The 15,631-nt window shown below is 35.9% G+C and overlaps 1 protein-coding gene across 3 annotated transcripts in view; it reads right to left on the reverse strand.

Annotated features, from left to right (window-relative positions):
• Positions 1 to 8,151: 8,151 nt before the first annotated feature.
• LOC135077670 (uncharacterized) overlaps positions 8,152 to 15,631 on the reverse strand; it is a 167,368-nt gene continuing 159,888 nt past the window's right edge. For 2 of the 3 annotated variants that reach the window (XM_063972232.1, XM_063972231.1), the window contains exons 2-3: positions 11,133 to 15,516; positions 8,152 to 11,005 (exon numbers count right to left, since the gene is read on the reverse strand). In XM_063972232.1, the coding sequence (XP_063828302.1) occupies positions 10,842 to 11,005; positions 11,133 to 15,516 (4,548 nt within the window). In that variant the 3' untranslated portion in view covers positions 8,152 to 10,841. The remainder of the gene's footprint in view (positions 11,006 to 11,132; positions 15,517 to 15,631) is intronic. The other variant, XM_063972233.1, reaches the window with a different exon arrangement.

Consider the following 15,631-nt stretch of genomic DNA (forward strand, 5'->3'; position numbering starts at 1 on the left):
CCGCCGATTATAAACCAATTTGAACGATTATTTTTTTGTTGAATAGGTATTATCTCGAAGCAATTCAGGCCATTTTCGACCGCCTGTAACTTCGTTGTGGATAAAACTAGAAGGCTGAATTTTCATTAGCTATGCAAGCATTGTAAAGACACGGTATATTTAAAATTTCATTCAATTTGAACCAGTAGTTTAAGAATTATAACGGGTCAAAGTTACTTAATTTTGTCACTCACTGACTGACTCACTGACTGACTCAATGACTCACCGATCATCAAAATTCTAAGGCACTTCTAGCAGACCTAGAAGCTTCAAATTTGGAATATAAGTAGTGTTTGGTGTATGAATCAAGGAAAAACTAAAATATTTGGGGGCACGGTAGTGCAACCGCCAAGTCGAGTAAAATTTTTCAATTTCGGTCCAGTTTTCTAGATACATAACTGCTGTCTACAAAATACAAAAAGAAATGAGATTTGGGGGCACGGTAGTGCAACCGCCAAGTCGAGTAAAATTTTTCAATTTCGGTTCAGTTTTCTAGATACATAACTGCTGTCTACAAAATACAAAAAGAAATGAGATCCCATCAAAAACAATACTTGTCAAAAAAACCAAGTCTCGCAACTCAGTTGTTCTACGGTAAAAAGTTGTGAGATCCATGTAATACCAAGTCCAGGCCAGGAAATCTTTAACGTTTTACATAAATACTATATTGACTTGGCCATCGCATGAAAACACGTGTAAATTAAATTATTTAGTGCGATGGCCAAGTCAATATAGTATTTATGTAAAACGTTAAAGATTTCCTGGCCTGGACTTGGTATTACATGGATCTCACAACTTTTTACCGTAGAACAACTGAGTTGCGAGACTTGGTTTTTTTGACAAGTATTGTTTTTGATGGGATAATATTTTTCGCTTTCTATTATTTGTCTCTAATAAAACATTGAAGAGAGAGAATGGCGTATTAAGCAAGTACATACGTATCTATCTATTACTTTCTTGTTCAATAGAAAATTGAAGACATTCGTTGAGCAATAAGCAAGTTAAAAGTGAGTCAATTCCGTCGACAGATGGGATCTACCGAACAGTCCAATTTCCCGATCAAATTATCCGTCTGACACGTGGCCAACTACCGAAAAGCATGAGGGTCACGAAAAAATTGGCTGACCACTTCGGTCCGGAAACAGCAGAGAAAATTGGACGCAATTTGATATCTACGTACATTTTGTTTCTCACCGACTGCGGGGACTATGACCTGGCCCACTTTCCTCCACTAAAGTCTGGTTGCAGAAACAATACATTTTCACACAACATAATCCATTAAACACATAGTCACTATGTTGTTTTGTACCTCGAATAAGGAACTTAGATTGATTATACCTCGACATACATAACAAGTATGTTTTGAAGACGCGGATCGAAGAAACCAGTTCGATATTGGCGAGATGAAAAATATTTGTCTTTCTTCTGTACAAACATTCTTGCAATAAGCATTATTTGAGAAAAACGTATCATAAAGTTAATTTATTATAAAATATTGTCCATTTAACAGCAATTAGTTATTTAAGTATCTAATTAGTAACGTACATAAATAAATAATTGTCTAATGTTATATTTATTACTGCTATGTAGTTTCTCGATCATTTGCGGTAGACTATATTTAGTTGGTGCAATTTGTGATAATAAAAATATAATATTAACGGAAGTGCAATGAAATGACAACTTCGTATTACTTCAAAAGGAGCGCCTATTATTTAGATAGCGTCATTAAGGTAAGGTACCTATTGGATAAATGGCAGGTTATTTAAAAATCGCGTATCACCGCAGATTTCCATCTATTTAATCTAATCTAACCACAAGATCACAAAACTGAGAAATAAGATACTGGCTTCGGAGAAGTTTTTTGAAGGCTTCCATTTTCTCGTGTAATCGAGGCCTTGGGGCCTTCACGAAATAATTCAAAGCAGACCTAATAGGCTCCTTGAGTTTTAGAAACCACGTCTAATGCAACGGAAATTGCAATTTGTGCAGTAATTGGATATGAATATTCACGGTTCGACGGACATTGCGATCGTTGCACCGCCAGTTGCACAGCAACTATGTTCATTTTATTGTGCACACCTGCTTTTAGTTATCTAATAGCAATTACTTACAATCAAACTTAATAATTATACTTCAAAGTACGGTTGACTAACCTAAATAGTTTCCAACTTTTCGTAGTGTATTTTCGCTTTCTGATCAGCGGTGGACACGAGAAAAACAGTGTACGGCAGATACATGAAATCAAATCTACCAAATACTGTGGCAACTTATAAGGACGATTTTGATTTGTCTGATGTGTCGATTAAAGCTTCAGCAGCACCAAGTTAGCTTACGATTTTCAAAGCCCTCAAATTCAATCCTAATAGTTTAATTTTTACTTCATCATCATAATTTCAGCCATTGATTTTTTACCTAATTGGTAAGAATTTCTCCGCAATCTAGGATGAGTGAGACGTCATCAATAAAACACTACTTGCTAGACTTTCCTATAATCTACGATAACAGTTCCTCCGAAAGCCACAAAAAATAGTCCAATTTAATTCTGAACCAAAATCCACAGACCGACTTGTTAAAATGAGACATAAAGCGAAGCAGTTATAAATTAATGTGCTTGAGAGATAAAAAAGCTCAATGAAGGTAAGACATGGTGACTAACGGAAACTTTGAGCTTTATTCGGAACGAACGTGACGACATTGGTACTGGTACAGACAGATGCAAAAATGTGTCCACTTTTAGACATTTTAAAGTAACTTTCGACGATATTGTGGTATGAGTAAGGACTTTGAGGATAATAGAAATTCGGCTGGGTGGATGACCTCTAACCAACTCTTGGCTTACATATTTGTGTTGTAACTTGTAACTTTTCAATACAGCCTGTATGACTGACCACATCTAGAGAATCCGCCAACAAGTAGGTACCTATTCGATTCATTTAATTTTACATGAAACCTATATTTTCTTTGGGTACTTTTTATAACATTTCACGTCTGATAAAGTATTTTTTATAAAGAAACCTATTAGTGGATTTGCATGACATGAAAAATTGGGCTTCCCTACTAATGACCCACGCAAAGCACTTTGCCCAATATCATGGGCCATGGCCCCATGAGGACGCAACTTAATGGCTAGCGTGGGCCCAGGTCAAGTCCAAGGGCGCATTAGCATTATCAGCAATTCTTTACCTTTTCTATGTTTACGTTATTTCCAATATTTGGATGTAGGCGGAGGTTGTTGTTCCATTATTTCCGATGTTTAGATGTAGGTGGTATTGGTTCCTATGACTTATTTATAACTGTTATAACAGTTCACATCTGTTTTTATGGTTTAGTTAGAGAGCTAAGATTTCCTCTGGAGGTTTGATCAGCGGCGACCTTTAGAGAATAGGACAGCAAATGAATGATTTTCTACAATCAAGACTTTAGCTGACGTACTTACCTATAAAGTCTATTCTTCCGTAGGTTGTAGGACTTGAAGGTAACAAGAGGGTATTAGAAACAACCTTAAGCAAATTTTCTTTTTTCTAATTTGACTCTTCGCAAACAGCACAGGTTGTTATTTGGGTGAGATATGCTACAAAATAACAACAATATTGACCTATGACCCCAGAACAATCTCATCAATAGCCCCTCAAAATAAACACGTCCGACATCAAGGAAGATGGCAAACCACTAAAAATAGATCTAAGGTCCCTTGTCCGAGCCGACGGATCCCCCAGATGTATCACTTCCTATTCGGCTGGGGCCCTCGATATCATTTGTGACCTAGTTCCAACCAAGGGCCTTCCTCATTGCTATCAGTAGGTACCTACTACTGGTTATAAAGAAAAGTCCAGGAACTAATTGATTTTGCGAATGACTTTTTTCCAAGTGCCTGAAACGCGGAAATAGCTAAAATTAACTAAATATAATTAACTACCTACTGCTGGAACTTTAGTTTTACGACAGACAGCAAATGCATAAAAATACCTAAAAAGATTGATTCATACTGTTTAATTCATAGAATAGCAATTTGTCATTGTTACAAGTGTCATGTCAGTACACCACTTAGCAGATCCAGACATGACTGGAAAAGACAACATACATCCGATGTTCCTTCGATTCTGGACAATCAAGATTCAAGAAGATAACCACATCTCATCTGACAACTTGAGAAATAGCACCCTGGAAATTATTTATGACCAGTACGGGGAACAATGATACTGGTAGGTACTGTGGCAAATAGCAGGCATAGGTACATTTTTATTTATTTTGTGCTCACTAATTCGAAACTCGGGGTAGGGCACCGACTAGTTGATGGTCAGACGCAGTGAGGAAGACGGTGGGCGGGAGTACACATCGTGCGGACACAGCTTATGACCGCAGTCTGTGGAGGAACACTATAAAATTAAATGTTGTCGCGATCCTAATCTGTGAGGGACCGAGAAAGGAGAGAATTTGAAACTAAGAAGAACAAACCCTATGCAGGTACAAACTCTTTTGAGTTAAAATGAAGTTTGGTTTTATTGGCTACATACCTACAAGTTATGAGCAAAACCTTGTACGTAATAATATTTTTTTTTACAGAATTTAATTTCTTACATTAATAAATTAAATAAATAAAGATTTTATACTATCTAAGCCTTTTACTTTCTACTACCCCAACAAGTCTGTAACATTTTCTGACTTTGCTTCGATTATCAGTTAACATGACTCATTTATTGGAAACTTCCATACTACAATCTTAAAAAATAAATTAACTAGTACCTATCTACCTACTAAGGTATTGTTTGATTTGTAATACAAATATTTAATATTACTTGACTACTTAATAGGAATAGTGTTATTATAATGATGTCATATTATGTCTCCAAATTATATCTGAGTCAATGTTGGACGTATTCGTTTTTTTTAAGTGGATAATTTTTACCTCATAAATAAATAGCTGCTACTTTCTGCTTAAATCCCTGCTTGCAATGGTATTTAACTACAAGTTACAACTAAATATTGTCAATAAATAAGACGCCCAAGCAACTACACATAGGATGATTTTATAAATGCTACTGACAACACCACTCTTGTAGCAGAGTTTTGGGCTGACACTGTATACGTTTGTTGTCGACACAACAAGAAGAAGAAAAAGAAGATGCAAATTTTTAAGTCTATGGCATTTTCATGGTATGTAAATGATAAATTATTAAAATCACAACAAACCGAATATTACTTTAACTCTGCCACTGCTTCGGGCCATGGCAGTCCTGTTGTGTTAATTTTGACAATGGGACTGACTGACCGATTCACTTCAATATTCACTCATCACCATACAAGCACTTTGGGACGTGGGACGTCCACCCACAAGGTGGACCGACGACCTGATAAAGGTAGCGGGAAGGCGCTGGATGCAGGCCGCTACCAACCGTGCGATGTGGAAGTCATTGGGGGAGGCCTATGTTCAGCAGTGGACGTCCTGTGGCTGAAATGATGATGATGATGATACAAGCACTTTTAATCTCACACCAACCTATTTCTTTGGAATGTTGGTAATAGGTATTTATTTAATTCATGTTTTAGAATTTTTAACACAAATAGATCTAACGTGAATTTATAAACATAAACTAACTTAATTTAGTTTAAGGCACTAACTATTCAAATAGCAAATGATGACAAATGGAACCCTACCATAATATTTTGATGGCAGTATAAACTACACAGAAAATACCTAAAAATGCAGGAAAATATTATCTTACCAAAGGCATTCCTGTGCAATCCTACTACTGAAAAATACTTGGGTAAGATACTTGGGTAAGGTAGTTAGTTAAAATGTTCCCTTAAACTTCTAAACCAGAAATAATATTTTATTGAAATGACCTACTACTTTACAATTAAGTAATAGTACAGAGGCATTTCCTATTCAATTAATACTTTCGATAAATCACTGGAAATAGTTGGTGGATAGTGCACATTTTTTTTTATTAATCGTGCAATAATAAAGTAATAACTGCTAATAAAGAATAGCGAACAACGACGTAAACTTAGAGTGTTAAATTTGTTATTCATAAGTCTATAATTAAATATTTACAAAGGAAAATAAAAATAAAACCGTTACGTACCTTTTAAAAATCACAGTCAAGGCAGGTCAACAGGAACAAAGTAGGTTGATGTACACACAAATTAACATAACAAACGCTCATGCATTGTCTCATCCATTGAATCACTAAGCACTAAGTACAAAATACCCAAAAAAATAGATATCACAATTATTTTATTTACCGGACTATCCAAAACATTAAAAATTATTTTGCAAATAAAATTCACAACACGCAGAGGATTATTTCTTGCGAAAAAGTGACAGATCGACAGTTTTTTTTTTCAACTACTGACATGAGGAGCCACAGATTAAGCTGAGAAAATTAAAGGATTGACTCTTTTTAACCTTATAAACTAAATGATTTATGTAAACTTAATTATGCCCTTTATAGCCTGACCAGGAACATAAAAACCCTGGCATAGAGGCGCGTCAATTGCATTTGATAGTGCAACACTGAGTACAGTCGTACCTGTGTTAAATTAATAGGCTAACTTTATGTATCAGGATACAGGATTACGGGCTAATTTGATATTTTCATAAATTAACGAAAAAATATTAAATTATGGGTAACCTGGTTTAAATAAATTAAATGAAACCATCAATCGAGTTAGTAGGATTTATTTTATTATTCATCAATAATCAAATTCAGAACTTGAATATTCAACTGCAATGTCTGCTCATGAACGCTTCAAACTCGGTACTTCTTTCCCAATTCCATAAAATTCAACACTTAGAAAGTGACAAAAAACTTTAAAATAGGTAGTTGAAACAAACCACAGCTAATTTTCATAGTGGACTGTACTATACGATAAACATGTCAGTCAATTTGACAACCTTTGTCGAAAACATTATTCAATGAAAATATTGTCCGAACCCTTAGTATTTCTCTTCGACAAATACTTTAACACATTGTGAACCACTTTTCTTTCACGACTATAAAAAGATTTTAGCAATTTAATTCACAAAATCAATTGCGCACATTTAAAATAAAGTTTGTTTACACTTTGACAGCAATAGACTGACATGCAAGGTGACATGTCAATGAAGTTTTCAGTTACTGTTGCCATTAAAAGAAATTAGTACCATTAGTTTTCCGCAACATGGCGAGGGTTTTTATGTTCCTGGTCAGGCTATAATTAACTTAAAAAATGCCTATTTAATGATTTTATCTTTTTTGGTCGTCTTATAATGATTTACGGTATACAGCGCCATCTAGTATTATGTTTATGTATTTACAACTCAACGTTGTACAGCGCCATCTAGTATTTTGTACGTACAAGTTTACTTGGTACAGCGCCATCTAGTATTATTGTGTGTATAACTCTACGTTGTACAGCGCCATCTAGTATTGTGTATTTACAACTAAACTTAGAACAGCGCCATCTAGTATTGTGTACGTACAAGTTTACGTGGTACAGCGCCATCTAGTATTGTGTTTTCATAACTTTATATTGTACAGCGCCATCTAGTATTGTGTTCATAAATATTTTCGTTTAATTATTTTTCACTAGATGGCTCTGTTCTCTGGTATTTCTAACATTTCCACTCTGCGTTTTCCGATATTTCACTTTCCGGCACTTTGCATACATTTTTATTGCAAATTAACACTTATAACAACTAAATAAGATGCCACGATGTTTAACTTGATATACTGTCATCTGTATACATTGCATGCTGCATTAATTTTGCTTTAAGTTTTTAAAAAATACTAACTTGTGCTATCAACTGGAACACAAATCGGGAAAAAAATACCAACTTCGATGAGCTCGGTTTAATAGGCATAATTATTATTACTAATTGAATTAATTAAACTATTACAATATTTCGAGTTGTGCCTGTAGACATATGCATCTATCTAGTTTAACTTACGGAATAAAAAGTTAATTAAAGCGACTCAAAGTTTTGCAGTTTTTCAAAGTTGCAAAGTTGCCTTGTAGAAAATCAGAAATTAATGCGTTAAACTTTACTGAATCATTATGACTCTTCGTCAGATAAATAGGAGAGGTATCTCTATCTAATTAGGTTTTTTAAAATGAAACAATAGACCATAAAACTGAAACATTTTATTTAAATTATAACTTCTTTCATATAAATAACGCTCTTTATAACTGGAAGCCTCTACATAAACATAATGTAGGTAATTACATAAGCTATAGGACAAAATACAGAAGTTTATTTAATATAGAAACAGAAGTAATTTTAGATGCAGGTCGTAGTACCGTGGTGGCATTCAGTTATCACCTATAAACAAAATTACACTTTAATAAGCAGCCTTTATTACACTGGTGTTGGTTACAAAATAATAAGTTAAAGATAAAGATTAGAAGAAAAGAACAACTTTTTTTTAAGCTCGTAGCTTTTATAATATTTTTCAGAAGGTCTGCAAATTCTCTTGACCTCAAATAATATTGAAATATTCTAAACAAAGCGATGAAAAATGCGAATAACAGGCCTCCCCAACCCGTTTGGCTAGCCAGTGGGAGGTGTACTCACTTAGGCCAAATCCTTCGTTTGCCTCTGGAAAATTATAAAAGGTCATGCAGTGAAGACTGAATGACCTGATGATAAATGAAATAAGCTATCTTAAATATTAATTCATTTACTGTACAAACAATTATACAGGGTGTTAGGTAAATGGGTATATGAGCCGACACTAGCCCATGTTAACATGGTCATATAAATGGTATGGTGAAGTTAGAAAATTGATATCTTCATTTTAATTATTTTATTTTTCTTACAAATCGGATTTTATAAAATTAATTTTGTATGAAAATTTAAAAAAATAAAATGATGATATCAAATTTCTGATTACACAATACCATTTATATGACCATGTTAACATGGGTTAGTGTCGGCACAGAATAATAATAAGTACTACGTACAGAAGTTTTACTTCGCGAAGGTATTTAAAAAAATGTATACTCAATGTCATTAACAATATGGTGTAATTTAGCCTGTCTCAAGAGTCAAGCACCATTTTGTTGACAAATGTCAGTGATCGGCACTGCGCCGAAGCTATAGGGCTGACTTCGGTAAAATGATGTGACGTGCGGTGCCAAACTGCGGAAAATGGCGGAGGAAATACATGATTTAGCATGAATTTATCATGAATAATATTAACTACTTATTTACCTCTCAATGTCTTGAGGCAACTTAAAAAAGTACTTTCTGTGTTTTTATTATTATTTAGGCAGTTAAATACTGCACAGTATTTAGTACACCATTTTCTTTATTTTCTTCCATCATACACAAGAACATACGCGTGCGTGAGTCAATGTTCGCTCGTATGTGAGGCCTTGTCGAATAGTATCCTGTAGGTGGGCCATCGTGCGTGTTTTGTTTTCGATGTAAACTCGCGGAGATGAACAGGCCTGGTGTCGGCTCATATACCCATTTACCTAACACCCTGTATAATTAAAATTGATCTTTTCTTCTGATATACTAAGTAATGTAAAATGTAATAAAAATAAACTATGCCTCAATAATTAACATGGGTTAACGGATTATGTAAACTTACGATTATCGGTATACACAACTTCTAATAAAATACAAAAAAACATGCAATAAACAAACGGTAAAATAATTAACACATGAATACATGCTTAAACAGAAAAAGCCATTCATTGTATTGTTTACAAAAGTTTTACATTTAAAACATCCTTTGATCGTTGTTTTGGCACAGAAACTAAGAATTATGTATGTGCAACTTATTTTATAATAAAAAGGACATAAAAATAACATCACAGTTAGATAGCTAATGTTGATAAAAAAAACTTATAATTTTATGTTATTGGAAGTGGTTTCCAAAAGTGCTTAAACTATTGAATAAAAATAAAAGCAACATGATTTCAAATACCTATTTAAACTAGCTAGGTAAAAACGAAAACTTGCTAAATAATGGTGGCTAGTATTAATAAAAAAAACATCATCTTATTTCAGCCACAGGACGTCCAATGCTGAACATAGGCCAACATTTTCAGTTTCTTAATAATAAATATATTTATGAAATATAGATTTACATACTTACGTAACTAATCATAAATGTAAAAAAAAGTTCATTGTTATAAAAAAAAATTGATTCGTCGTCCCTATAAACTTTTATTTCGTTGTTTTTATCATAATAAAAAAAGTAAAGATATTTACCTACAAGTATTTATTTATACGTAATAATGATAGCCATATTTCAATGAAAACAACTTTTCAGTGAAATAATTAGTAATAGGAAAAAACATTTGAAAGTAGCAAAGAATGAGTACTAAGTACCTAACTTAATTTTTTATGCTATTTTTTTATTGTAAGTAATTTACAATGAAAGCTCTCTTTATGTTGAAGTACCTGTCTTAATATTTGAATAATGCATTAAAATTTAATGCGATCAGGATTCGTATTTTTGGACGATTTAATCTCAAATCGCGTATTCAGTGCTCCTAAATTATTATATCCAATTTCTGAATTCAAAATGCCGTAAGTTTTCAATCAATTTCAAAATACAGGTCCTGAAACTTTTCTTCAACATCTATCACAATCAAAGTAATTGAAATAGGTAGGTATACTTAACTAATCGTAACTATAATTTATTAATTATTGTTTTTAATTTGCCTTTGAAGACAAAATTGTCTGGTACTTTAAAGATATCGACGAAGATTTTTTTGTATATAGAAACCGCTTTCGTATCATTCCTTCGAGATTTCAGCGATTGCAATAGATGTTGAATTTAGACAACAAAGGGCGTGTTAGATTAGATTATTAGCATAGCGATAATAGTGACAATTGCGAGCAGCAAGCCCAGTAGCGTCAGCCAGTCCAGCTCTGCCAAGTGTTGGGAGATCATCAAAGTGTACGAGCAAGCTAGCATCAACGTGCCAGTGTCGTGCCAATCGCGCTTCGACTGCGCGCTACTGCCTGCAGAAACAAAAACGAACACAAAAAGTTAAACTACATCTAAAAAAACAAATGAAACGACAAAAAAAGCGGGATGCGAATGGTTAAAATGAACACCAAATACCGTGCATGAGAATGGGCCACGTACCTCTGTAGTCTTTTTGTGAGTCGTGGTTTTGCCTTTTGGTCCTCCACGGCACTACGTTAGTTGGCAGTGAGTTGCTTTGACTAGGAGTGTCGTTGGTTTGGTCCACTGAGAGTCTTCTCAGTTGCTGATTCATTGTCTGGACGAGTTTCGGTGAGCTCAAATCGCTTCGAACAGCCTTTTCTGGCTCTTTCTCATCCTCGTTATCTACATGTCTCTGACTTACACCGTCCAATTTAAATATAGTCGCCAACTCTTCTGAAGAGTTGTACTCATTCGAATCAGCGTTATCTCTCTTAATTTCTAAATCGTTTTCGTAAATCGATAAATTAACAGAAGCCCGATTCGGTACTTCTTGTCTACGAATATTTTCAGATACTTGGTTTAGTTTTTCACTCGCTTCCGAGATACCAGTAATTTTATTTTCAGTGGTAACAGTTTCTACTTTCGGAGTTTTAGGAACAAATAATTTGTCATTTACTTGCGTTATGCCTGCTATTAAATCAGAAATACCATCTTTCAATTCCTTAAATGCATTAATTTCATTAATTTCTTTCAACTTGTCATCTGTATTTAGGAACGGGTTCAATGAATTGTATTCAGGCTTAATCAATTGAGGTTCAGGTATCTTTTCAACTTCACTGGCATTTTCAACTTTGACGGAATCATTTTTTACGTTTAAAGGAACTATATCTGGTACTAACTTATTTTCAGGGATTGCAACCGTAGTTTGTTCAGCCTTTATTTGGTTTTCTGTTTTTGTTACATAATTAGAAAGGTTTAAGCTTTCATCTTCAACATTAAGATCTTTTTCAAAGCTATGTTTTAATTGGTCTTCCACCTTATGCAGCTGATCTGAAATAGCTAACAGACTGTCTTCAGTCTTTTTAGCCGTGGATTCTCCATCCGTGTTTCTTTCACTTACATCTGGCCTGTGATCATTGAATATCTCCGAATGAACATTTACTACTTTAACTTCAGGCATAGGATCATTGTCAGATCTGCCAGTCAGACCATTTAGGAATGAAAGTCTACTGTCAGAAATTCGACTTTGAACGTCTGATTTCTTTTCAGCGTTATTTCTATTTTTATCTAATTCAGCTAACGCCACTCCTAATTTGTTGCTAGTATCCATAGCTTCTTGAGCGAGCATACTGAGAACATGCTGGAATTCATCTTTAGATGACCGTTTTGATGCTTGTGGTGACCTATTTGATGGTGATGAGCTTTTGGACTTATCACAAGATGGAGGCTTAGCGAGATAATTATCATCATTGTGAATGAATGAATCGTCTTTTGCGAAATGAGGTGCAGAAGTATGGGAGTTATTGACAAAGAGACTAACAGTATTGTGTCTTTGTTTTACCTTGTTGCGGGGATAATGATCTGGATCCTTGTCGTTATTTTCGAAGGTTTCACGAAGGCGTCTCATTACATCGCTATTACTGTGAGTTTTCTGCAGTGTAGCCACTTTACTCATGTTGAGGGCATCATCTATTTCTTTCTGTATCATTGTGAATATGTTCGCCGATAACGATCTCACAGCCCTTTTTTTCTTGAGGCTGGCTGCTGATTCTTTTGTAAAAGGATTTTCACCATAACTATGATTATTATTAACATGTCCATTCAAATATTCTTCGCCATTGAACAGGGATGAATGTCTATTATCTTTTCTTAAGCTTCTATAAGCGAGGTCGTCTGATACGATGTCAGGTGACCTTCTAGGGACAAATCGAGATCGTCCTTTGTTTTCAGGTGTAGCGTGCAGGTAGTCACTCTGTGGCGCTGGTGAGACTGGCCCCACGGGTATTCCAAATGGTGGTTGTGGGTCTACAGTTTTTAGCCTGTTGTTCGTTTGTTTAATATTTCTGTACACTACATCGTCATGAACTATGTCAGGTTCATTCCGTTCAGAATGTTTTTCATCGTCAGAACCGTACGGCACATAAACAGGTGATGCCAACATGTAACTAATTTGTGATTGTGTGTCTTTATAATTTGGTTTTTCTTTCGTTAATGAATTCATTCTACGGAATGCCATGTCATCTTGTAATTTATCTGGCAATGTTGATCTTCTTTGCACACGTCTTAAAGGAGTTGTCGGTTGACTTCTCAGTTGGATTTCATCGTCATTACCATTCCAATCATTGAAATGGTCGTTAAACTTGGGCGTCATTTGCTCGCGGCGTTCAGCTCTGTCAAGTAAATCTTCATCTCCCAAACCCAAGCTATTATAAATGGCTTCCAATTCATTAAGAGCGTCATCAAGATTTGTAGACTTTCTACGTTCTGAACTTTTTTCATCGTCTGATGGAACCTGGTACGAATTCTGAACGAATGTATCGGATTTATGTCTAACATGAGTCTTAGAAGTAGGAGATGTTACTGTTTTGGGTGGTTCTACAGTAATTGACCTTTTGTATTCAGTTGTCGCTTTCCATACTTTAGCACCATCTGTGGTATCTAACGACTGAGATTTAAAGTCAATTTTGTTTTTATTCTGAATATCAGTGTTGTCATTTCGAACACCATTGCTTCTATGTTGTTCTAAGTATTGCAGTCTTTGTGGTGGAGTATTGCTAGAATACTCACTGTTACTTCTAGAGTTTGAAAATACACTGTGCTGTCGCCTCTGCCTTTCGGCATCATCAATTTTTCTCCAAAACTCAGATGCATTTCTTGGCCTACGGTAAACACTTTCGGCTACATTAAGAGAAGCTTGCGAATCACTCAGATATTGAACTTCGTAATTATTTTGACTATTTTTGATGCTGATAGGCCTTCTTGATCGAGGGCTTTGGTCTGCATAGTACAAGTAATCTTGCCGCATCTGTACAGGTTCTGGTTTGACAAGGTTTGGGTGCTCCACTTTCTTCCTCCAAGGAGGAGTATTGGCGTAGATGCCATAGTGGTTCGGTTCTGCAGACACAGACGCCGGTCTCCTTGGCTGTTCGCTCTTATACTGGAAGTTTTGGAGATATTCGTTGTTTTGCATAGCAATATGATCTTCAGAGTTCGATATCGGCCGTCTCAAGCCGTTAAAGCTTTGACTCATCGATCTTTCTTGGCTTCGTCTCATTATTCTCTCAAAGTCGTTGTTAGGTACGCCGTGAACTATGTTCTGGTTGCTGCCCATCCTATCTGCTACTATGGGGTTATTTTCATAGTACATCGATATAGGGGTAGCAACCTTCCTTTGCATGTCCCGGGGAGGTGGCACTGGTGGTGCTCTCTCGTCTCGTTTGATGTTGGTTACGTTCCCCAAGGGGAATTTGACGCACATTACATTTTCAGGTCTCTCATATTGATTACTGACACTCCTTTCTCGGTTATTAGCGTAAAGCGGTTCCTTAGTTATGTTACTTGGGCATTGAATGGAATAGTTAATATGCTCGTTGTTAACTTTAGCATTAAAATTAATGGATGAGGGGTAACTTTGAGTCGATGGGAATGATGAAATAGATTCGGATTTCATAGGTCGGCGGTTGACGTCATTGGCGTAAAGGTGGTCTTGCTTGATCTTGTTAGTTTGGTCGCGTTTGCACGTTCCATAACCGCTGCTTTGACTGGTGGGCGTTCTTGTCAACATTTCAACCTCGGCCTTAGTGTAACCTTGCTGTATTAACTCGGCTTCCTTATTAAGCTGGTTTTCGTCATCTCTTGATAGCCTCTTGATGTATCTTTCATTCCTGGCGCTCCTTGTCCGTTTATTTAAGGAGCTATCTCGAGATCGCATTAGGGAGTCATCACTTCTGAATCTAACCATAGATGAGGAGTTAGACGACTTCAAAGATTCCTCATCGCTGCTTGATTCTCCTCGCATACTGTTTCGAAGGGCTTCAACTCGAGCTTTCAAGCGACCTTTTCTAGTCTTTCTAGATGGAGTGTCAAGTGCAGATTTCATTGACCGATTAGAATTATCGTCTCGTAAGCTGAGTGACTCTTTCGATGCACCGTACATATTCTGTTGCTTGGCTCGGTAGTTTATGAAGCCTGCCGAGGGGTCTGACAAGACGCCATCATCGGTCATGTCCCGCATGTTTGGTTTAGCCAAGCTCTGAGCTCGCCTCGTGTCCCTAATGACAATGTGGTCGAAGTTATTGACGGCCGGGGTCTTCTTCTTTTTCTTGGATTTTCTTTTCGACGGAGATTTGGTGCTGACCCCTTCGTCGCTTTCTGAAGATGATTCGCTCTCTTCATCTTTCTTCTTTCTTCGGAAGAGTTTTCCTAGAGACCATTTCTTCTCCTTCTTGCGCTCAGGATCGGCTTCTGTTTGAACTGGCCTCTCAACACGACGTTGAACGGCGGCATATTCTTCGTTCTGAGGGCGGTATGGTGCGGATATCCCCGACGCCTCTCGGTGGGGCACTGGTGGTGAGTTGACTGCCTGAAAATTAGAGAAAAAACATATTAGAAACCTTCTGAAACATAATTAATTCACAAACATGAATTCGTATATCGAAATTCCAATAAAGGTGGCTTTATCAAATTTAATTACATCG

This window comes from Ostrinia nubilalis, chromosome 13 (genome assembly GCF_963855985.1).
Source record: "Ostrinia nubilalis chromosome 13, ilOstNubi1.1, whole genome shotgun sequence".
In the NCBI taxonomy this organism is placed as follows: domain Eukaryota; kingdom Metazoa; phylum Arthropoda; class Insecta; order Lepidoptera; family Crambidae; genus Ostrinia; species Ostrinia nubilalis.